This window comes from Musca vetustissima, unplaced genomic scaffold (assembly GCF_032173495.1).
Source record: "Musca vetustissima isolate MV318-11 ecotype Yass unplaced genomic scaffold, APGP_CSIRO_Mvet_v1 utg28331, whole genome shotgun sequence".
NCBI lineage: Eukaryota > Metazoa > Arthropoda > Insecta > Diptera > Muscidae > Musca > Musca vetustissima.
Window position 1 is genome coordinate 68,270 of NW_026876907.1, and position 26,142 is coordinate 94,411.

Sequence of the window (26,142 nt, forward strand, 5' to 3'; positions counted from 1 at the left end):
GACGGCGATATTCACCATCCGCGCAGATCGGCCCATAGATCTTTCGGAGCATTTTTCTCTCAAACACTCCAAGAGCTGCTTTATCTGCTTGCGCAAGTTACCATGCATCATATCCATACAACTGCACGGGTAGTATAAGCGTCATGTAGAGTGTGAAGGGCTAAGCAGAATGCTTGCGTTGACCCGTCCGTCGCGTTATATGTTATCGAAAATACAACAACCACAAGAAAACGATATGCCTTTGCGTTATCGTTTCCTTGTGGTTGTTGTATTTCGATAACATATAACGCGACGGATGGCTCAACGCGAGCATTCTGTTTAACCCTTGAGTATGGTCTGGCGAGAGGTGGCCTTATTCTTCAATTCTTAAATATTATTAAATTGTATACTCAGACCGTAATAGCAACTGTTGGCCAACACTATTCGTCTGCCGATTTCAAAGCAGAGTTATATAAAATCGTTCACCTCGAAACTGTAGTTTTAATTTCCACTGTTCATCTGAGTCTAGTGGACGTCTTGCGCGTTGATACCATCAACTTGGTTTTCACGCCATTTTCTGTCAGTCCCACTTTGCCAGACCCCTTCTCAATTCGTTCAAAGGTGAATGTTACTGCTCGCAATGTTCGACCCATTATGTCGATGTCATCGGCGTATGCTGTTTGGTGTACAGAGTGCCATTTCTGTTCACCTGTGTCTCTCGAATGACATTTTCTAGCAGGATATTAAAAAGGTCACAAGACAAACTGTTAACGCTCGCAATGTTTGACCCATTATGTCGATGTCATCGGCGTATGCTGTTTGGTGTCCAGAGTATCATTTCTGTTCACATTTGCATCTCGTATGACCTTTTTCCAGCAGGATGCTAAAAAGTGTCATGTGACCTTGTCTGAATCCTCATTCGGTATTGAAGGGCTCCGAGGTCCTTTCCGACTTCAACTGCTGACTTGTGCCAGTTAAAGTTATCCTACATAGCCGTATTAATTTTGAAGGAATGCAGAACGCAGACATGACTTTAAACACCTCTGAGCGGATTGCGGCTTTATAATCGACGAATAGGTGCAATGTGTCGATGTGTTTTTCGCGGGTCTTTTCCAGAATTTGGCGCAATGTAAAAATCTGGTCAATGCAATGTGTCGATGTGTTTTTCGCGGGTCTTTTCCAGAATTTGGCGCAATGTAAAAATCTGTTCAATAGCGGATTTGACAGGTCTGAAGTCGCATTTGTATGATCCAATAATGACCATTGGCTTCAGTCGTTCACACAGTACGCTGGATAGCACTTTATATGCGGTGGGAAGAGAATTTTTTTTCCTCTGCATCACATATCATCTTGTCTCCTATTTTGTGCACGGGACACAGGATGCTGACGTTCCAATCATTGGGGATACAGTCTTGTAGTCAAATTATACTAATTAGCTGGTGCATGCTCCTGACCAGCTTCTGACCACGGGCCATCGGCCTTTAATAGTTCGGCTGGTAATCCATCGGCATCTGCTGCATTATTGTTCTTCAATCGATTAATTGCAACTCTGACCTCATCTTGGCTACGTCATCTCTTATTGGTTCTGGGGTATCTTCTTCACCGCCACTACTTGATACCAGAAGCTTTGCAAAATGTTCCTTCCATATCCTATCATCATCAGGTTTCCTTCTTCATCTTCACAAGAGGATGTGCCTGCAACAAAGCCTTCGGTTTGGTTGATGATAAAATTTCATAGTCATTCCGTTTGTAACTCTTCGAAATATTCATTTTCGACCCTATAAAGTATATATATTCTTGATCAGGGTAAAATTCTAAGACGATCTAGCCATGTCCGTCCGTCCGTCTGTTGTAATCACGCTATCTTCTGAAGGAATTTAGATAGGGTGCTGAAATTTTGCATAGGGTTGTCTTTTGTCTGCAGGCAGGTCAAGTTCGAAGATGGGATATATCGGTCCACGTTTAAGCACAGCTCCCATATAAGGGTACCCCCCAATTTTCGGTATTTTGGGGTTCGTGGCCGTGTTTTTCAACCGAATTCGCTGAAATTTGGTACGTTGGGTTCTTATTGGGTACTAAGTGTCTCCACAAAAAATTATGAGTATATGTCCTTTTTTTCTGTTAGCCCCCATATAACGGCACCTTCTAATTTTCAGTATTTTGGGGGTTTTGATCGCATTTTTCCACCGAATTGGCTTTAATTTAGTATTTTGAGTTCTTAATAGGTACCAAATTTCTCCACAAAAAATTATGAATATAGGTCCATTTTTTCGGGTAGCCCCCGATATAAGGGTACCCCTAATATTCGGTATTTTGGGGTTCTTGAGCGCGTTTTTCAACCGAATTTGCTGCAATTTGGTATTTTGTAGTCGTATATGGTAACAAATCTTCCTACCAAATATTATTTATATTCGCCCCCTTTTTAGGGTAGTGTCCATATAACCCCCTTTTTATATTAAAATAGTTATCTAATTTGTTCCGCGTTTTGGGTTTGATTCTAAGAGTCTGTCAAAATCATTTAACCTGCGGAGGATATCGAGATAAAGTTAGAACGTAAGGTTCGGTAATGAACTATACTATAACCCGCATTTAGGCCTAGCACCTGTGTGGAAGGTATCAGAGGGAGTGGACCGATAGTCCACATTTTCGAACCTGAACTAAGTTTGGAAGAATAATAAGATAGGCACAGGTTGGATGAAATCTAAATTTTCTGGAACATGGTTCACATTATGGTTTACATAATTGCGTTGTAGAAATGTCGGTATAGGTCCACTTTTAGGTATTTTCCTTACATTTTCACATCAACTACCTTTTAGTATGTCTATGGTGGAGGGTATCCAACACTTTTTCGCTTGTTTTTTTATAAAAATTAAAAGTAAACAAATTAACAATTAATAGTGTCAAAGTCTCCGATGTCATAATATTTCCATTTTGTCATTTTACCGCACAGCCAATGTTGACATTGACGATTAAAAACCCTTAAGTTCCACCGTAAAAACAATAGAAAATAAAACAGTAGCTTTCACATTAGCCACCAGCAGAAAACGAGCCGCTGCTCATCGAGAATCGATTAGAATGCGCTTGCGAACTGATCAAACATACTTGGCTTTTATTGTTGGTAAATATTTGTGGGGCGCTGAAGTACTCACTCAGTCAGACGGCTATGCAACCCAGTCGGTCATAAATACGTACACACACACACTCCGGTATGTATTACTAAACAAAGTGTTAGTTTGGTTGCATATCTGCTGCTGCAATTGTTTAACGTAAAAGTGTTACGTTAAATGAACTACAATTTGCGAAAAATTTTTTTTGAATTAGCAGGAAAACTTGTGGACCACTTAACTCCTTCTATTTTGAAAAATAAATTTTGGGAAATGTGTAATGTCTGGGGTTTTCGTAGTGTGTTTGAAAATTAACAATTCTCAAGTTTGATGTAAGAATTCGAAAAATTAAAATCGATCGAGACGGGCTACATTGGACTCCATAGTTAATTACCGTCATCAAGAACCTAGGAATCACTAAAAAGCTCTGACAATCCGGAATGTTGCTGCATTTTTATATAGAGCTATGCCCAAAAATTAACGAATATTGAAATTTCCATTAGAAAGAAATCGGTATGCCATTAAAATGTCTAAACTAGGGCAGGATATTTGTATTGGGGCTAGGATTAAATCTTGACTTATATTGATAACTAGCAAAGTGCCCTCTACTTCGTATGCGGAAAGGGAATACAAAAAATATTTCATATGGTATCGTAAATACTGTAAATTTGTTGAACTATAGTTTGCGATTTAGTACTCTTCATACACATAAGCACTATTTTCCGAAATCTCTCTTACTTCCATTAAACAGATTAAAACCAGTAAGGAAAGTAGTAAAGTACCTCATGCAAAATTTCGTGCAAGTCGAAAGATATATAGGGACTTTGGTACAGCATTTACATTAAATCGGACGATGTTTAACACACATCGTTCTAGACGTAATTCAGCCCACTGAGCCTAATTTCGTGTAAATCGAAGGATATATAGGGAGTTATGGGAACTATATCTAAACTTGAACAGATTTTTTCCAATTTCAATAGGGATCGTCCTTGGGCCAAATATGTGACGTATGCCAAATTTCATCAAATTCGGATCATAAATGTTTACAATTTAACATGGACAGAGAGACGGACATGCATAAATCGACATAGAATGTGATTCTATGCATACAATGTGATTCCGTTGCCGAAATCGAAATTTAGTTCATTTGCTATTCTATTTACTATTCGTACAAATCAATTCGAGTTTCCATAGTTATCTCTATAGCTAAATACTGCACTTCAACAGTAATCTAAATTCCAAATCGCAGGATCCAACCAAATCCAAATGGTTCCAAATATAGTACCATCATACTTATAAGTAAGAATTTCTAAAACTAAATCAATCTTACTCTCCAACAGTAATCTTAATTTCACCAAAGTCCAAATTTAGTACTTTTCGTACTCAAAAGTACGAATTTCCAAATATACCTCAATCCTTATTTCAAATAGTAATCGTAAGTCAAAATTTAAGAATCCCATCTCTGTCTGTTCATCAAAAACAAATTATACCAGATTTGGTACCATTTTGTACTTTTCGTACCCATATTCCACACACTTTATCAAATCTACACTCTCACAGTAACCTAAGTTGCAACTTTCGGGATTCGAATTCTACCCGTTCACCAATGTCCAATTTCCAAAACTACCCCAATCATGTTCTCCAATAATAACCTTTAGTCCACATTTAAGAATTCCAGCTATATCTGTTCACCACACTCCAACAGTAATTTTAATCATAAATGTCAGGATCCCAGCCCTATCCGTTCACATAAATCCAAATTGTAGCATATTTAGTACCATTTAGTACTTTTCGTACTTAAAGTTTGAATTTTCAACACTGTCTCAATCCTGTACTTTAACAGTAATTTTATTTTCAAATATAAGTTTTTTATCTCAATCTAAATAAACTTAGTACCATTTAGTACACATAATCATCCATTTTCAAAACTACCTCCATATCTCAATCCTACACTCCACCCTTAATTTTGATTCCAAATTTTAGGGTTCCCGCTCACACAAGCGTATCCAAGAGTACGAAATTCCAATACTACCTTAATTCTGTGATTTGCAATCTAAATTTAAGTTTTCCATCTCTATCCATTCACTCTGATCTAAACTGTACCAAATTTAGTACACGAAATGACAAATTATCAAAACTACCGAAATATGTCAATCCTGCACTCCAACAGTAATATTAATTTAATCAAAATTTCAGGATCTCAACCCTATCCATTGGTACCATTTGGTACTTTTTGTTTCTATAATTAAACTACGTCAATCCTACACTTCAAAAGTAATTTTAATTCCAAAATTCTGGAGTCCAACTCTATCCCCTTAATCAAGTTGTACCAAATATAGTACCATTTAGTGGACATACGTACTATGCTTTCATACCTTAATTCTATATTCTAAAAGCAACCATTATTCCAAAATTTAGGTTTCCAGCTCTCTCCGTTCGCCCAAATCCAAATTGTACCATATCTAGTGCCGTTTAGAACTTTTCGTACATACAAATACGAATTTCCAGAGATGTCTCTAAAGCTCAATCTTCAACAGTAATCAGAATTCCAAATTTCAGGTTTTAAGCTCATCCGTTTAAGCAAAATCCAAATTGTACTATATTTAGTACTTTTCGTACCAATAAGTGCGAATTTCCAAAACTACCTCAATTCTACACTGCAACTGTCATTTTAATTCCCAATTTCAAGACCACAGCTCTATATGTGAACCGAAATCCAACGTGCACCAAATTTAGTACCATTAAGTACTTTTCGTACACAAAGGTACGATTTTTTAAAGCTACCTCAATACTGTATTCCAACAGTAGTCCTAATTCCGATTTTCAGGATTCCATCTATATTCACTCAACTAAATGCAAATAGTACCAAATTTAGTACCATTTAGTACTTTTTAAAAAACATAAGTACGAAAATCTTAAACCATTTCTATACATCAACACCACTTCCCAACCTGTATTCTATATAAAATTTCAAGATTTTAGCTATATATGTTCAATATATGTAGAATTAGAACTAAATTTAGTACTTTTAGTACACTTATTTAACATATACAGACAGCCGTAGCTCGTCTGTATAACAAATAAGAAGACACGGACAGCCGACCGTTCTTGTCGAGTGGTTCTTAGGCACTAATTTTATTTTAAAATATTTATCCTTAGGTTCTACTTAAACAACTCTTTCTTAGCCTAATCTCAAACACAAAATACTTATCAGTAAACTATTTGTTCTAATAATAGAATTTGATCTGTGGAGAGTTTCCCATCGTGTGCGTCATAAAATCTCACCACCAACAACAACAGTCTTATCAACGCTGCATGTGGGATTCTAGACCCTTATCTTAAAACACTCCAACGATCAAATCTTCCGTAATACAAAATTCTGTTCAAAGTATTTTGAACAACACTTATAGGTCGAATTTCCAAAAAAACCTTTTGTACATCTTTCTAACTTTTCATCAGTGACCCACATTCCAAATTTCAGAATTCTACCTCTTCCCGTTCGCCTAATACAAAGGGTACCATATTTGGTACATTTTAGTACTTTTCGTACCCTTCTCGTACGAATCTCCAAAAACCAGCCTTATCTCACGCCTACACACCAACAACAACCCACACTCAAAATTTCAAGCTTCTAGCTTTAGCCGTTTTGTCTGGGCGATGATCTGTCAGTCAGTCACTCACTCACTTAACACTAAGCTCTTTTATATATATATATATATATAGATTTCCTGCCAAAATATGGTCCTCCCTAAACTTTGAAATACGAAAATAAGGGGGTACATTTATATGGAACGCTATATCAAAAAAATAAAATCAATTGTCAATGATTTTATTGTTTCTTATCAATGCGGCTTCAGACCTAACAAATCCATAGATTTTCACACTGCGCCAAATCCTGGGAAAATACCAATATTCGACCTATTCGACAGCCCATTCCGCTCAGAGATGTTTAAAGCCATGTCTGCGTTCGGCATTTCTGCGAAATTAATAGGCTATGCTGTATAACTTTAACTGGAACAATGTCAGTTGATATCGACGCAATGGGTCGAACTAGGGATACGTAGTCGAGCGCGAAAGTCGACTTTTAGACTTTTCGATTTTTGCCTTTGACTAAAAAGTGGACTTTTCGATCTTTCGATTTTGTCAAAACTGTTCAAAATCGATTTTCGACTTTTACTGACTTCTGCAAAATCGACAAACAATTTGTTTTTTTATATGAATTATTGTGAAATGATAAAGTAAAGGTCCGGAAAGTGCAATTTTTGAGAAATTTGAGCTTTGTGATTAAAAAAACTGATATTTATGAAGAAAATCGAAAGTCGATCTTGAAAAGTCGACTTTACGATTTTCTCTTAAATCTGAAGTCGACTTCGACTTTTAGACTTTTCAATACAAAAGGTCGATTAATCGATTAGTCGAAAGTCGATTTACTTATCCCTAGGTCGAACATTGCGAGCGGCAACAACCACCTTTTTTGAACAAATTGAGGAGTCTGCCAAAGTGGGACCAAACTGATGGTATCAACGTGCAAGACGTCCAATAGATTCGGACCAACTGTGGAACTTGAAAAGGTGTTTAAGAGAAAATTTCTTCGAAAAATCTATATGAAATGCATGTCGATAACAGTTAAATATGACACTGCTGAGGTAGAGGTGGTCAACGCCCGATTTTATTATCCCTGAACGCCGTACTTTCTTTAATTCTTGGAAAGCCAACTGGATAGGATTCAGAAAGTTCACCAACCAACACTTCCCATTTCTTCTGGTGGCAGAAAGGAAATCCCGGGACATCACTGCAGCTGCAGCCGACTTTTATACAAAATGTCGATTACTCGAAAGTCGATTTACTTATCCCTACGCTAGATTTATACCATGGCCTATAAATAAGGTCACCAAGGGAGACCAGCTGACTATCGATACCTCTCAAGTTTGCTGTCAAAATGCATTATTGTGAATCGACTTCCATTATGAAAACGTAAACAAAGTCGAAATTTTTGACATTAGACTTGAGGGAAAACAGCTGTTTTCCGATTTCGATTGCTATCTTGGTGACCTTATTAATAGATCTTGATTTATACCTGATATTCGAATACCCGAAATGAAACCTAATATCCCATCAGAAGCAATTGGTCTAGCAAATAATGAACACCGTCGATCTAAAGCAGGAACAGCGAACTCATGTTGGCAGAGCTCGTCGCGGAGTATAAATTGGATAAATGGTTGGAGCATCTGAAGAGTTGAAATATGTCGACGCCAGTCGTACGTGAAGTTGCGGAATAAGCTGTCCAAATCCCATAGAAAAGCATGGAGTTCCTCAGGGTGTAGTTATAGGCAGATGGCGTTACGTATGCAGATGATTGTACGATCATGGCGTCGTCTCCTATCGTTGGGGAAATATGTGTGTGGTTTAAGGCCTATACCGACGATTTATCAGCCTACTTTCACGCAAGGAATATGAAAATATCCCCTACGAATTCTTGGCCCACATTGTTCACCACATGGACTGCGGAGATGAGAATGCCATTGAATGTGAGAGTCGAGCGACCACCAACTACCCCACCACTTTTAGGGGTCACCTTCGACAGCATGTTCAAATCGTTCGCGCAAGCCCAAGCTATCTGCCATAATTTAAGAAGTAGAAGTAAGTTCCTCAAGTCGTTTTCCCACAGCACTTGGAGCGCAGATAAGGAAACCTTTTTGACCTCTTACAAAGCCAGTGTGATCTGCGAATACTAGTGCTATTACAATGGAGAAGTATTCAGAACTGTCAGAACGTCACCCTGAGAACTGCAACATAATACTAGTGAAGATTCTTCCTTACGCCAGCATAGCAGTATGCCTTAGTTTCTGTACATGCTTGGATGTTTCAGGGATAATCATCCTAAACATTAGGTACCGCAGAGTTGAAGGAATACAGAGAGAATGCTGTTCCGAATGCCGTACAGAGTGAATGCCTTGAAAAATATGGCGTATTGGCAATTTTTTTGGCAAATAAATGAAATATATAAACAAATTTGTATTTTTCGTAGTTTCCGGACTAAAGTTTCATAGTTTCCTGACTAAGGTTGCTAGGTATAGTGTTGGTAGGTTATTTGGGTAGGTTATTTGGGACACCATTTGTATTTTGTTTTTGCAAAATAGTCAGGATGAATTCCAGTTTGTTGTTATTATAAAAAACCAGTAAGGAAAGTGGTAAAGTCGGACGGGGCCGACTATATGATACCCTTCACCACTTTGGGTAAATTAAACAGATGAATCTTAACAGACGTCGCATTTTTGATTTTCACGAAACTTAACACACATCATTCTAGACTTTATTCAGTACGCTGTACCAAATTTCGTGGAAATCGAAAGATATTTAGGGACATTGGTGCACCATTTACCTTAAATCGGACGAAAATTTATATGGGAGTTATATAAATCTGAACCGATTTTTATGAAACTTAGCACACACTATTCTAGGCTTAATTAAGTACGCTGTGCCAAATTTCGTGCAAATCGAAAGATATATAGGGACTTTGGTGCACCATTTATTTTAAATCGGACGAAAATATATATGGGAACTATATATAAATCTGAACCGATTTTTATGAAACTTAGCACACATCATTCTAGGCTTAATTACGTAGGCTGTGCCAAATTTCGTGCAAATCAAAAGATATATAGGGACTTTGGTGCACCATTTACCTTAAATCGGACGAAAATATATATGGGAGCTATATCTAAATCTGAACCGATTTTTCCCAATTTCAATAGGGTTCGTCCTTGGGCCAAATAGGTGACGTATGCCAAATTTCATCCAATTCGGATAATAAATGCGACCTGTACTTTGTTTACAATTTAACATGGACAGACAGACGGACGGACGGACATGCATAAATCGACTTAAGAAGTGATTATCTTGATTCCTTTTGCCTGTTACAAACATATGCACAAAGACATAATACCCTGTACCACAGTGTGGTGAATGGTATAAAAACTATTTATTTGTGGGGAATGTATGGCATTGTCCGCCGAGGGGTAAGGCAGGGAAGACTATAGTTTCGGATCACGCCACTGATCCCCATCAGTTCCCTTAGTTTTTTGTTGGGATATTGTCCCCAGAAGCTACTTATTGCTTTAAAAAAAACCTTTCATACCCAAATGACTCTCGTGACAATTCGAAGTTCTTACATTACCCCAACGTAAAAACTTCGAATTGTCACAAGAGACATTTGGGTATGAAAGGTTTTTTTTTGTAAAGAAGCAATAAGTAACTTCTGGGGAGAACATCCCAACAAGAAACTAAGGGAACTGATGAGGATCAATGGCGAAATTTTTTTTTATAAAAACAACAAACTGGGATTCAGCCTGACTATTTTGCAAAAACAAAATTTGCTAGGTACATATTTTCCTGCATATCAATTTAAAAAAAATCTCTACGAATTTATGATATAGTTAACACTTTCTAATTGTTTTTCGATCCTCATAAAATTCTAATTAGACAATACGCCTACGATGTTCGAAGTCACGTAAACAAATTGTATTTTCTAATAGAAAATTTAACCTTGAAATAGATTTTTATGACATCCAAATTAGTTAAGTCAACAAAAAACACTTTCCGATGAGGTAATGCCAAGGGCATGTGTGTTCTTCTGGTTAACATTTTTGTTTATCGATTTGTGTTGCGAAAGGGTGGGTATTATTTCTAATATGACATTTTAATACTGATTTCTAGTATTTGGATAGAAAAATCGAATGACTTCCAAAGGATTGAAAGTATCATTAATTTATTTATTTTGGGTGTAAAATTTATTAATAATTATTAATTATATTATACATAATTATAATTTAAAAGTCGAGTTTGCATGATAATATTCATAAGTCTCAAGTTATAACTCCAAAATCTTTACAGAAAATGGGCAATAATACAGAATCGATATAAACATTTATATAAAGTAAAAATTATCGTATCCTATCTTAAGCAAAAAAATTAAATCTGTAATATTTCCCGGAATATATTTTTTTATTCAGGTAAATAGACTATTTACACGACGAAGAAAAACGTCGTTTCTCAAAAAAAACTGTTATTCATTCTGTATTTCAACTTATATACTTTACTGCTCGTTTTCAGGCATATTCCATATTAGGGCACGCTATTACCATTGCTTATACACGGCATTATCGATAACAACTAGTGTAGACTTTACTAGAGTAAGATATCGTTCAATAAGTGTTGCATACTTTTAGGCACTACAAGTCACATAGTTACAACTGGACTGTTGTATCAACATTTCTGATTTCTCTAGAGAAACGAATTATCGTACAACTATTTTATGCATTTCAAGGCAACTTAAATAATATAATTGCTTTAAGGTATCGGTTCCATTTGAAAATTAACTGAATATATTAGTAAAAGGATTAATAACTTGTGGTCAACGTAAATCGGGAGAAAAACGAATCGGGAGACAATTAGTTCTTAATATAAAATTTTGAACTCTTGGGGTAATTATTCCGCTAGGATGGCCCGGTTCTTTCTTTCATCTTGTTCCCTTTTCTACTGTGATTCGTGTATCTTGAACTTTCCTTTCATTGGCGGAATTAGGTGTGTCATGTACCATAGAAAGAATAAAATCAAAAGAAACTATGGAACTTACTAAACGGCAGTCCAAATATAAAGGACATAAACATACCAGTAAGGAAAGCAGTAAAGTCGGACGGGGCCGACTATATGATACCCTTCACCACTATGGGTATTTTAAATAGCATTATTGACATGAAATTGGATGAAATAAAATATGTGATATTTATGTGAAATGTGAATCGGACTAGATCTATCCATAAACATGTCATTCGTTTGGGACAAAAGTATGAAAATCGACTTCAAACAAATATCAATAGGTCATCCGTTGGGCTATGTCTGTACTTCTAGAAAACGTAACTCAATTTTGTACGTTGTGCAAAATTTGATGTCAATCTGACAAACATGAGGAGTTTGATGTACAATTTACTTAAAATCGGACGAAATTATATATAGAAGCTATACCCAAATATGAAACGATTTCAACGAAACTTGTCAAATGTTAAGTTATACTAATTTCGGTACGTTTAGTTCCTATCAGTCATATGTTGGTTTCTTGGTGCGTCAATTACTTCATATCAGCTATATCTAAATCCCAACCGAATTTTACGAAACTTGGCACACAAAATTCTGGACTAAATTCAGTACGGTATGCAACATAAGAACTTTGGCATATTATTTAAATTAAATCGGACAAAAAAAATATATAGATCTGAACCGATTTTCACGAAACTTGGCACACATCGCTCTACGCTCAATTCAATACGTCATGCCATATTTCGTGCAAATGGAAAGATATATAGGGACTTTGGTGCACCATTTACATGAAATCGGACGAAACTATATATGGGAGCTATATATAAATCTGGGCCGATTTTCATGAAATTTGGCAGACATAATTCCAGACTTAATTAAGTACGCTGTGCCAAATTTCATGCAAATCGAAAGATATAGAAGGACTTTGGTGCCCCATTTACCTTAAAACGGACGAAAATATATATGAGAGCTATATCTAAATCTGAACCGATTTTCACCAATTTCAATAGAGTTGGTCCTTGGCCAAATAAGTGAGCTGTGCCAACTTTCATCCCAATCGGATTATAAATGCGACCTGTACTTTGTTTACAATTTAACATCAACAGACGGACGGGCATGCTTAAATCGACTCAGAATGTGATTCTATGCATATTCTCAAAAGGAACCATGGGTCTATCTCGATTCCTTTCCTTCTGCCTGTTCCAAACATATGCACACAGACATAATACCCTGTACCACAGTGTGGTGAAGGGTATAAAAATAAGAAAAAAGAAACAATTGAAATATGTGTCAAAGATATAAAGCTAACATTTCATCATCATCATCTTTGGACCATTTCATTTGATCATCCTTTAATTGATCTGCATCTTTCGGGAATTTTATCCACTCGCTTGCCTTGGTAGATATACGTTTTGCATCATCCGCAATTGTTCGCGACACAGTTGATTGATGTACTCCATTATCTGGGGCCATACCATTTTGGAATCCAGGATCTGCACAGAATCTCCAATAGAAGAGATCAAACGTGAACAGTGAGTAAAAGCAAATACATCAAATTTTATTATGCATACGACAAGCACCTTATAACCTTTATGCATAAGACCCATTGTGTGGCATAACAAGGGTAGGGCCGAACAATTCACTAATTGAACAATAAGAATCTGTTGCCCCTCTTTATACCCTACACAACTATGTTGTCAGGGTATTATAGCTTTGTGCAGCCCCAAAAGTTTGTAACGCCGCGAAATATTGGTCCTAGACCCACCTTTATGTATACCGATCGTCATATCTCGACTAGCTGAGTCGATCTAGACTCAGGCCACAGTTATGGACCAATCTTCACGAAATTTTGCATGTAGGATGGGTCCTGGCAAATGAAGACCCCTATTGTTTTTGGAAAAGATCGGTTTATATTTAGGGGATGAAATGGACCAAAAACTTTATTTTTGTCGGTTTTTCTGGTCGCTCCAGAGGCCGCAATTATGGACCAAACACTGCATGGAGAAGGAGATCAAGTCAAAGAATAAGCTTGCCTGTTTTGATAAAGATCAGTCAATATTTAGCGGGTCAAAATGACAAAACTTTTGTGTGAAAATGACAAAATTTGTATTCTATAGTGTATATATTTTCCACTGAAGGACATAGACCCGAGAAGTTGATAGTATATCCAAGAGGAGTGGTTGACCTTTAAATTGATACCAATTATAGTAACCTATTACCACACTGGAGGGCGGAAATATAGCGCTGATCGCTTTGAAATGTTCCATGAGTTTCCAGTTATGGTCAAGGTCAACGCCTAGTGTGTTACTTTTTTCGAGTCGATCTATAGGCCAAAATTGAAAGCCGAACATCACAACACAACCCACGTTGAAGGGAATTGGATAAGTAATTAGAAAGGGCTGTACTGATTATTAGTAACATTTGCTGACATCTAGCCAGTCAAAAGTGTGCAAATATCGCGAAATATTGCCGAATCTCAGAATATAGAACCACAGAAAGTTAGATTTTCATGGAAGTTGTGTACGATATCGTATGGTCGTCCCCGTCCGACTATACTGCTCCGCTCACTGGTTTAATATAATAATGTACATTAGCAGTCCAATGGAAAATATGTTGAATAACTGAGAGCACGACACTTTACAACTGAGCGCAACTTTATAAACTGAGACAAACTCTCTATGTTACAACTTCTTTTATCTGCTTCTGAACTTATTCCAGATAATTCGATTCTAGATAATTCTAAATCTAGTTCATTCTAATGATTACTTATTTATCTATTTAAAGTAACCATGAATTGTTACTACATCATATTGTAATTGGACAACATAGGGATCTCTAATTACTATTAAATATATGTGTTGCCAATTTGATAATTCACAATATTTAACACCCCTCCTCAACACATATATTTCAATATTACCTATTTACATACATGCATTTATTTTTTATCCTATATACATTTCATATTTTACTTTTTATCACTATTTACATTAATCCAATTTCTTTACTCAAATTGACATACAATAAAACGCTCTTATAGACACACTACATTTATGACATATATAATTCAAAAATTTCATTGATGCTATTTCATACCTTTTTTAAATGGCTTTCACAACTTGCTCTCTAAATTTTATTACTTTATGACCTTTCTTACGATCTACCTGCTTTACATTATAAATCCCCTCCTTAATAGGATTTTCCTTATTTTTGCACCTTTTGTTCCAATACGCATGCAGGCACTCTCTTTGTCTCGTTTGCGGGCTGTATAAATACATGCTTCCTACTCGCCTTGCACATAACACAGTTTTCCCATTTTCTATAATTTTTGCCCCTTTGTCATTAAATTTTACGGCCGCTTTCTTTGCTACTCTGCCCACTGAAATGAAGTTACACTGTAACTCGGGCACATATAACACGTCGTTGAGCATCACCTTGCATTCATCTAGCCACACGCTGCCTCTGCCTTTCGCTATGATCTTCTTGTCGCCAGCTAAATTGATCTCTTCTATGTGCTCTTGAAATTTCGCGAACATACCTCTGTCGCAGCACAAATGTGTTGAGGCGCCACTGTCGACACACCACACTGAAGGGTTTAGCACGTTGTTGTTGTTGCTTGTCGATGAAAATACACTGTATGAATCTGTGTGTGTCGTCCCCTTTGTTTTGTTGTTGTTGCATTGTGCAGCGAAGTGCCCTTTACGACCGCAGTTGTAGCAATTTCCATTATATTTCTTGTTGTTGTTGTGCACATATTTGTGGGCTCGCTCATTGTTGTTGTTGTTCATACGCTTGTCTACCCGCTTATTGTTGTTGTTGTGGAATTTTCGGGGACTTTCCTTTTTGTTGTTGTGGGACACAAAAACGTTCTCGACTGTTTCCAAGTCACTGGTACTGTTTGCCCTTCTTCTTTCCCCCTCTTCGGCAAGTTTAATCTTCAATGCGCTCAAACTGGGCAGCTCATCCCTCGTTTCTAGGGCCACTACAAAATTTTCATATGACTGTGGCAAACTAGCTAACAGCATTATAACAAAGAGTTCTTCCTGCAGCTCGATCCCAGTTTCGGCCAATTTGTCACTTACGGCAGCGAACTTACACACATGTTGCTGAATACAATCTTCCTCACTCATACGCATGCCTAACAATTGCTTAAACAGAGTGACTTTACGTACCGGGCCTTTTGGTCTGTGGACATCCTTTAATGTGATCCATGCTTCTGATGAGGTCTTACAGGTTTTGATGTAGGGGATCTGCCTTGCATTTACACTCAAAATTATGGTCGCTAACGCTTTTTCATCCTTTTTTACCCATTGTCCATAATCTTTTTCAGGCTTCTTTTCGGCACCACTTACGATGTCCCAACACTCCTGGTGGACTAAAACAGCTCTCATAGTAAAACTCCAGGAGTCATAATTTGTTTCGTCCAACTTTTCGATGTTGTAGATTGACGAACTCATTTTCCACACAGTACTCTTGTCAATGTTGTCCTTTTACTTATGGATTTTTTCACAGTTTTTTTTTTCTGGAACAATACTTTTTCCTTCCTGGAACAGCACTTTATCTTTTAGATCTCGACTGGGCAATCCTTTATCCAGAGCTTCCTGGGCCCATAACCTGTTGAAAATTATCCTTTTAAAATGATCCAGGCGATGTCCACAGCAGTAATTAAAACACAGTTTTATATTCGGGGGGTTTTTCAAACTTTATTTACAGCAATTCAAACTTATAACGACACACGTTAATAACTGAGAGCACGACACTTTACAACTGAGCGCAACTTTATAAACTGAGACAAACTCTCTATGTTACAACTTCTTTTATCTGCTTCTGAACTTATTCCAGATAATTCTATTCTAGATAATTCTAAATCTAGTTCATTCTAATGATTACTTATTTATCTATTTAAAGTAACCATGAATTGTTACTACATCATATTGTAATTGGACAACATAGGGATCTCTAATTACTATTAAATATATGTGTTGCCAATTTGATAATTCACAATATTTACAAAAGTCGAAGAATTTTTTTTCTTTAATTACACTTAGATACGTAAAGTAAGGACAAAAAGTATAAAGAAAGACAACAGTTGTCATCATTTCTTCTTGTTCTTAGCATAAATATTAATTTAACACTAGATTTACGGAGTGAGCCAATTTCACTCATTTAAAATTTAATACCCAAAATATATTCAAAATTTTTAATAATTACACACTGGTTTTTAGTTACGTAATGAAATATATTTATATATGAAGGTACATTCCACATCCCCGCAGAATGTTGTATAACAATTTTTACGGATGTAAACCAATTTGTCTTATATAATGGAATAAAGTTATGCGGCCATCTTTTGAATCATTTTTGAAAATTTTTGATCCTATCAGGAAAATACGAGTTGTTGAGAATTTGTGTAGGATTTAGAATTTAAGAATTTAGAATTTAAGTTAATGTACACAAGGCCACGTGGAGTTACCAGAAGGAGTGGATCGATAGACTGCATCTGCGGATATGATCTAAATTTGTTAAAAATATTGATTTTGTACGAAATTGCGGACAAATCGGATAATCAATAAGCTTCGTATTGGATTTACACATTTCTTTATAGGAAGATGAACTATGTGGAGTGGGTCAGAATCAAAGAAAATTTGATAAAGCTATTACGGTGTGCAGAGCTATTACGGTGTGCAAATCGTGTGACCTCGGACGTGCCCATATGCCAGAAGAGCTAATGAACCTATACACCCATATCGATCATAATTAAAATTAAGTACCGTTTTAATACTTTTTATTCGCTTATAGAACGTATTTCCAAAATTTCCTTCAGATCTCAATACTATACTAACAGTTCGATTTTCTAACCTATCTATCTGGGCGTTAATTAATATTTAAATCAGCCAACCACTTTGCTCGTTTATTAGTATAGATGCCTCAGGATCAAAATGTAGAATATTGCAGCCTAACGGCATGAGTTCTGGATTCTAACAAACCAGGAACCCATACTAAATCAGATTTAACGTAGGAAACATCCGACAACGGTATGAGGTTGATAGACTTCACTGCAGCTAAAAGCATGGTAGTTAGCAGCACCAGATTCAAGCATATCGATATACACAAGGCCACGTGGATTTCAAATTGATCATGTTGTGATAGAAGGAAGGCATATATCAAGTGTTTTAGACGTTCGATTGATCCGAGGATCTAATATCGATTCGGACCATTCCCTCGTGTCAGTCAAAGCTAGCTACCGTCTTAATGTAGTAGCAAAGGTGCGATCTAATGAAACTCGGAAACTTGACGTCGAAAAGCTGCAAATACAACAGATAGCAGAAGCCTCCTCTGCTTAACTTACCCACCTGCCTGATGAAAGCACTTCTTGGCCCGATAATATTATAGAAGCACAATGGCAAAGTATTGCCCACTCCCTACAAACTGCAGCAAAAGCAACACTTGGGTACCAAAGACCACCATCAGGAAACCTATGATACGATCAGGAGTGTCGTAATGCTACTGATGTGAAAAACGATACAGCGTGTTGGGTATCTGGAAGGAGTATTTTGAAAAGCTTCTGGTATCAAATAGTGGCGGTGAAGAAGATACTCCAGAACCAATAAGAGATGTCGGTATAGAGTGTAGACCACCTAGTAATTAATCGGCTGAAGAATAATAAAGCACCAGGTGCCGACGGATTATCAGCCGAACTATTCAAGACCGGTTGTCAGGAGCCTGCACCAGCTGATTAATACAATTTGACTAGAGGAATACATGCCTATGGCCCGTGCACAAAAAAGGAGACAAGGCGATATGTGTCAACTACTGAGGAATTAGTCTCCTTCCCATCGCATATAAAGTGCTATCTAGTTGTGTACTGTGAAGCCAATGGTCAATGGCATTATTGGACCATGCCAATGCGTCTTCAGGTCTGGCAAATCCACCATAGACCAGATTTTCACTCTGGAAAAGACCCACGAAAAATACATCGATACGTTGCACCTATTCGTTGACTATAAAGCCGCATTCGACAGCCCAATCCGCTCAAAGGAGTTTAAAGCCATGCCTGCGTTTGACATTCCTGCAAAATTTACAAGCTATGCAGGATAACTTCAAGTGGCACAAGATCAGCAGTTAAAGTCGGAAAAAGACCTCTCGGAGCCCTTTAATACCGAACGAGGATTCAGACAAGGATACAGTTTGTCGAGTGACCTATTCAACATCCTTCTGAAAAAGGTCATTTAAGATGCAAATGTGAACAGAAATGACACTCTGTACGCCAAACAGCACATGTTACTCACCTCATCGACGTAATGGTTCGAACATTGTGAGCGGTAACAGCCACCTTTGAACGAATTGAAAAGGAGTCTGACAATGTCGGTCCGGCAGTAAATGGCGAGAAGACAAAGCTGAATGTCCAGTAGACTCGGATCAACTGTGGAACTTGAATACTACAGCTTCGATGTAGTCATCGATCTTATATACCTTGGTTCCGCCATAAATAAAACTAATGATATCAGTTTTGAAATTCGGAGAAGAATAGTACTGGCCTGAGTAAACATCTCAAAAGCAAGTCCACCTCTCGCCACACCAAACTAACACTCTACAGGACGCTGATACTACCCGTGCCGTTGTATGGATCTGAAGCATGGGTACTTGCGCATGCAGATGAGGCAGCTCTTGAAGTGTTTGAGAGAAAAATTTCCGCGGAAGATCTATGGGCCGATATGCGTTGACGGTGAATATCGCCGTCGAATGAATCTGTATGAGCTGTACCATCTATTCTCTTACATCGGAATTTTAAAACGTATCGATCTGCAGCTACTACGTTGACTAGGTCATGTCGTGCGAATGAATGAGGATGTCCCAACTCAAAAAAAGAAGGGGTAGGCCACGAATGCGATGGAAAGATCAAGTCGACGGCAACATCTCGGAATATGGTCTTTGAAATTGGATGAGCTGCGCGCAAGACCGATGCTCGGCTTATGGAACAAACGTTTTGTCACAAGCCAGCTAAGTAGGTAAGTAATTATGGAGATGGGTTCGCCGTACCTTAAGAAAAATGTATTTACCACAACCAGAATGTCACTTGAATGGAATCCTCAAGATTCACATGAATAGAATATACCGGTACCGCCCAAATTTCGGTATTTTGGGGGATTTTTATGGATTCTCATTTTTTATGGATTCTAAAGTTTCAAAGACGATAATGATAGCCCTATTATTGTCCCGTATTTTATCCCAATTGTATTGTGTTATTACGCTCTTCTTGGCATTAATTTAGCTCGCATATGAAAGTTCCGATCTATTTTAGGTGAATTGTCCACCTCCGGCGGAGGGTTGCGTCGAACTTAACGACGTTTCTTATCGATATTTCTTTTAAATTCTTTTTATTTTATTTCATTTCATTTCAAAATATAACGTTCATTATTGTTGATTGCTTAAATATTACAACATTCTTATAACTAATAAAAATTAAACTAAATATTTTCGAAAAACTAACTTAAATAAATTAAAAAAAAAATTGAAATCCTATTGTTTTACCGGTGTCAACAGATGTAACGGATTAATGTAACACAAATAATCGACAACGCCCAACTTCACTGATAGCCAATAGAAGAACCAACTGCATATTAGAATTTTGCAGACACGATCCAAAATGTACATGCTAAAAAGAATAAAAAACAAAGGGAAGTTATTTTAAATTCAAAGAGAGAGAGCGAGCGAGAGAGGGAGAGAAATGTCCACTCACATTCTATAGATAACCTTGGCCCGGGGTACATTACTCATGGGCTCCTTGCAGACATATTGTCGGGCGCCAATACAGCAATTGAACATATATTCATCCTTGTCGAATTGTAGCGGAGTGGGGAAGCTAAACAAAAAAATGTTTTTTTTTTATTTTTCATTCAAATTAAATATGAAACTCTCTATACGTACATTGCCTTCTCTTCCGGTGTCAACGATTCGCATAGCTCAATATATTTGGGATTTTGAAAATTCCATGCTTTGGTGGTGAAAAATTGCAAAACTTTCAAACCGGCCATTAGACGTTTGTGGGCACGCATTAAGCTGGAAAAATAGTTTTTTTTATTGCAAAAATATATTTTTTTAATTAAATTAAAAAAAAAATTATATATTAAATTCCACTTACAATCTCTTCTGACCACACAGTGTCAGCAGACAGTCCACCAACAGCGCCGGCAGCCACATAAACAATATGACACTGAACCAATGATAATATTTGTTCATGGTCAGGTTACAATTGGGATACCACAGTGGCATGGTCAACGGATATTCATTATTGAATTCCATGGATTTTTCCACCACCCATCGACTGGTGGTTTTTTGATCCTCGCCCAGGGTGAGATTGAAAACCGGAATTTCAGCGGGTCTGTAGAAAGAAATGAAAAAATATGAATAAGAAACGAGGATAAAGGTATAAAGGCGCATCAGGCATAGCCCGCACCCGCTTTCTCTTGGAGAGTAATTTCTGTGAAAACAAAATCGTTAAAAAGGGCTCTTTTATTCTATAAAGACTACCCTCCAATATTTGCTGAGCATTCCAAATTTCATAAATCGATTTGGATCTTTACTAAATTATCTGCTGGTAGGTTAATTATGACTCTCAGAAATTCCCAATTAAAGAAACACGGGTTATATCCGCTTTAAATGAAACTGAACCTTTCTGTGTGGCCTATTTAAAAACATAGATATATTTTTTATTCATCACGAATCTGAAAAGCCATAGTACAAACACTTTGGTGGGAACATGCAGCTAAAACCTTTTCAAAATACCGAAAATGAGACAGGATGTTTGTATGGAGGTTATCTCATGGACGCATATCGAAAATCGTCGACGTATTAGTTTTTCATCTAACGAAAGCATAGGACGCCCAATTACAGACACTTCGAGGGGAAAAAGCTGCTTAAAAATACCGAAACTTAAGCGGGACCTTTGTTTGAGTGTTAAGTCAAAATATAGACCTACATCGAAAATCGTCTGCGAATATGTTTTACACCATCCAAGAACCCTGGATGCCACTTTACAGTCACATCGGTTGGAAAATTCTGATTAAATGTTCGGTACCTATAATTTTTGCAATTATTTTTGTTCGTCTCGAAGATTCTAGTTTCTGTGTCAAAATACCGCAAATGGGCCAGCACCTGGATATGGGAGGTCTTCAGTAGATATTAGACCCTTCAAGGTGTCTTCATTGAATATTAAACCCTTCAAGAGCTCTTCGATTGACAGAAGGACCTTCCGAGGTCTTCTCTAGATAAAATACTCTTCTAGAGGTCTAGAAGAGACTTTAAAGGGTCCGAACATAGAAGAGAGGTCCGAACATAGTAGATAGTAGAACCTTCAAAGGTCTTCTGTAAATAGGTGATCTTTCAAGAGGTCTTCTCTGAATAGAAGTCCCTTTAAGGGGTGAACCTTTAAGAAGTCTTCAGTGGATCGGAGACCCTTCAAGGTGTCTTCAGTGGATAGGAGACCGATAGTGGATAAAATGGGCCAGCACTTGCATATGGGAGATCTTCAGTAGATATTAGACCCTTCAAAGTGTCTTCATTGGATGTTAAACCCTTCAAGAGCTCTTCGATTGACAGAAGGACCTTCCGTGGTCTTCAGTAGATAAAATACTCTTCTAGAGGTCTAGGTCTTCCGTAGATAGAAGATCTTTCAACAGGTCTTCAGTGGATAGGATACCTTTCGAGCGACGTTCTGTCTATAGTAGAACCTTCAAAGGTCTTCTGTAAATAGGTGATCCTTCAAGAGGTCTTCTCTAAATAGAAGCCCCTTTAAGGGGTGAACCTTTAAGAAGTCTTCTGTGGATAGGAGACCCTTCAAGGTGTCCTCAGTGGATAGGAGACCAATAGTGGATAAATTACCCAACATGGGGTCTTCCGTAGACCCTTCAGAGGTCTTCAGTAGATAAAATACCCTTCAAGAAGTCTTCAGTGGATAGGATACTTTTCGAGGGACGTTCTACAGATAGTAGAACCTTCAAAAGTCTTCTGTAAATGTATGATCCTTCAAGAGGTCTTCTCTAAATAGAAGTCCCTTTAAGGGGTGATCCTTTAATAGGTCTTCAGTGGATAGAAGATAACCATAAATAGATGACCCTTCAAGAGGTCTTCAGTAGATAGAAGACCGTCTAAGGATCTTCAGTGAATATGATGCCCTTCATGGGTTCTTTCGTGGATAGAAGACCCTTCAAAAGTCTTCAGTGGATGGGAGACCTTTTTATTCAGTGTTCAGTGTATTCAGTGGATAAAATACCCTTTAGTGTGTCTTAAGTACATAGAAGACCATTCAGAAGTCTTCAATGGATAGAAGACCCTTCAAGGGGTCTTCAGTGGATAGGATTCCCTTCAAGAGGACTTCCGTAGATAGAAGACCCTTCAAGGGTTCTTTCGTGGAGAGAAGACCCTTCAAGAGGACTTCCGTAGATAGAAAAACCTTGAAGAGGTCTTCAGTAAATAGAAGACACTTCATGAGGTCTTCCACCACTTCAAGAGGTATTCTATAGATGGAAGGCTCATCAAAAGGTCCTTAGCATATCGAATGCACTTCAAGAGATATCCAATAGATAGAAGCCTCCTCGAAATGTTTTCATTAAATAGAAGAACACTTAAGTGATTTCCCACAAATAAAAGACCCTTAACGACGTCTTGTGAATATAGAAGACCCTTCAAGAGACCTTTTGTAAATATGAGACCCTTTTTTACGATTGAGGTCATTTAACAGATCTTCTATAGATAGATGACCTTATAGCGATTTGTCTTCGGATAGAAGACCTTTCAACAAATCTTTTAGGAATAGAAGACCTTTGAACAGGTATTCCAGAACCATTGGAACCTTCAACAGATATGATTTGGATGGCATACACTTCATCATTGAAGGTCCTTCAAGATGTCCTCTATAAGTTTTGTGTATAATAGCCATGATCCCTCAAACGATTTTTTAAACAAAGATGACTTCTCAAAAGATTTTCTAGATATAGACGAATTCAAAAGAGGTCTTCTGTACTGCACCTTCTAAAAATTCTAGAAGTTCGGAGTTATCAATTCTTACCTTGTTTTCATTTCATTAACATAATGGGGAATAAAAATCAAGCCCGTTGTGGCATGATCGACTGGTATATTTTCAACTTTAGCATCGGCGGCGCACATCAAGGAACGGAGAACACCTTTACCGCCAGCAATGGCGAGACCAACGGGACCATTCATGTTGTCGATCCAACCTTCCAGGGGTTCCTTATAGGCACAGGTGACTAGAATAAGAAACAAAAAAAATTAGATGAAAATGACACATTTCGAATTTTTGCAGAATATAAATCAAAGAAGATAATATTTCGATCTTTTGTGTGGTTAGGATATATCTTATTTTAATAGTATGTTTATTATTTATCCTACCTATACTTGGTCGCGCTATAATAACCGGCATCGTTGCATAATGATTACGCACGTAAATTTCCGTTAATCGTTTCGTGTAGGTATAATTATTCGGATGTGGTTTAATTAAATCGCTTCGTATCGAATCCAATGTCTTCACGTCCATCCATTCGGCCAGACGCATTAAATCTTCGGGTTTTTGTTTTACTTCGTATACCTGTTCGTAGAGTACTTTCTGATCGTAATTACAAAATGTTGTCGAGAGATGAACAAAGGCGCAAAGTTTCTGCATTTTTTTAGCGACATCGAGACATCGGCGCGTTCCAGCTAAATTCATGTTAATCGATTCGGTAAGGGGGCATTCCATTTTCAGCGAAGCGGCCATGTGAAAAACAATATTTGTATTTTCGGCAACATATTTTAAATCCTCATCGCCGAGGCCTAAATATTCCAATGTAATGTCACCCTGAAACATTGTGACCTTTTTCAGCACATGTGGTTTTTCATCTTTGATGCGTTGGAAAATCTGGAAAAAGGGGAAATATTTTATTTACATTTTTTTATTAAATTAAAAAAAAAATTAAATTTGTTCCTTACTGGTGCCTTCCAAATTTCCTCCAGTCGTGACTGTGGACTTTTGCCCCTTTTGGGCCGACAAATAATAATAATTTCCTTTAATTCACTGCATGAATAGAGCAACTTTTCGATAAGGACCTTGCCCATAAACCCTGTGGCCCCGGTAATAAATATGGTCTTGTCCTTGTAATACTGCTGAACTGGAGTTAATGTCGTCATTTTCTGAAAATAGGGGAGAAAAAAAATAATTGATAGAATAATCGCAAATAGATAAATAAAAGAATTAAAACTCCTTCCTCTTATATTTTCATGGAGGTTACTTTACTAGGGTTATGATATGTTTACTATAAACCAGAGTGCACAAAAATTCGAATGATCGAGCGAATGATTCAAAATACATTCTTTTCGTTTTTTTGCTCATTTTACGAATGAATTTATGGCGATAAATTCTTTACCAAACAAGCATTCGCCAATGAATGAACGCACACACATAACAAACGAGTGAAAGCACACAACAACGTTCGTTCGTTTCGTTTGGTGGTTGAAATTCTTTCTGACTTTCTCTTACGAATGAAAACAAACATTCCCGAATTCTCGCGAATACTCAAAACGGCAACAACAATAAAAACAAACGTTCGTGATATGTGTTTTGTTATTCCACACACTTTCTGCTACACACACACACATTCATTCGTTGTGTGTGTTTACTTTTTTATTATATCGCGAGCATTCGCGAACATTTGTTTTTTTTAAGTTTTTCAAAAGAATGTTCTTCGGCAACAAATGCTCGCGAAAGAATGAATCGACGACGCTTGCAGCGAAATGTTATCATTCGTGAATTTTTCGTACAATGCGAACATTCGCGAGAGATTGCAAATCATTCATTGTAACTTTATCATTCGCGATAAATTGAAAACATTCGAATACTCGCACGTGAGCATTCGTGAGAAGGGAGTATTTTAATCATTCTTCGCACCCTGCTATAAACCAGCAAGTACCATGGGCTGTCGGTGTATGTGAAATTTGTCACATATACAACTATAAAACAGAAACATTTGAAAATAAAACAAGTAAAAAAGCTTTGACTTCGGTCATGGGTGTCCTCCACCATAGGTTTACTAACAGATACTTGCAACGAAAATATAGGGAAGATATCAAAAAGTGAACCCATACTGATAATTCTACAAACCGTTTGATGTAAACCATTATGTACACCAAATACATATTTCAGAATTTTTAATGGGGATTCTCTTAAAAATCTGAAAACGCCAAAACGTGGCTGATACTGATAACGCATGGTAGAGTATAAGGTCCTCAATGTACAATTTAGTAAATCATTACCATTACATGTGGGCTATACCTAATTAATGACAGATATATGTCAATTTTGAAGCCAATATTACAAGAGATGGCTAAATCGTCTTAGTATTCCATACTTTGTAGGCTATTTTGAGTAACGACTATCCTCCATACTATGGTAGAATACGTCAATATGGGGACA

At 37.2% G+C, this 26,142-nt stretch overlaps 2 protein-coding genes across 2 annotated transcripts in view; both read right to left on the reverse strand.

Annotated features, from left to right (window-relative positions):
• The window catches only part of LOC133321426 (probable cytochrome P450 4aa1), a 79,629-nt gene that overhangs the window by 25,602 nt on the left and 27,885 nt on the right, over positions 1–26,142 (reverse strand). The window lies entirely within an intron of this gene.
• LOC133321424 (putative fatty acyl-CoA reductase CG5065) lies at positions 20,199–24,860 on the reverse strand. Its single transcript, XM_061530510.1, has 7 exons — positions 24,663–24,860; positions 24,087–24,591; positions 23,746–23,944; positions 20,821–21,060; positions 20,607–20,738; positions 20,419–20,541; positions 20,199–20,334 (listed from the first exon to the last, which is right to left on the reverse strand). Exons 1-7 carry the CDS (start codon positions 24,858–24,860, stop codon positions 20,199–20,201), a joined length of 1,533 nt encoding a protein of 510 aa, XP_061386494.1.

Bases quoted from the DNA above. Each gene is read 5' to 3' on its own strand.
- LOC133321424 (XM_061530510.1), bottom strand. From the start codon at position 24,860: ATGACGACATTAACTCCAGTTCAGCAGTATTACAAGGACAAGACCATA. The intron at 23,945-24,086 runs GTAGGATAAATA...TTCTTATTCTAG, and splicing joins TATAGCGCGACCAAGTATAG to TCACCTGTGCCTATAAGGAA. The intron at 20,542-20,606 runs GTACGTATAGAG...TTTTTTGTTTAG, and splicing joins ACACCGGAAGAGAAGGCAAT to CTTCCCCACTCCGCTACAAT.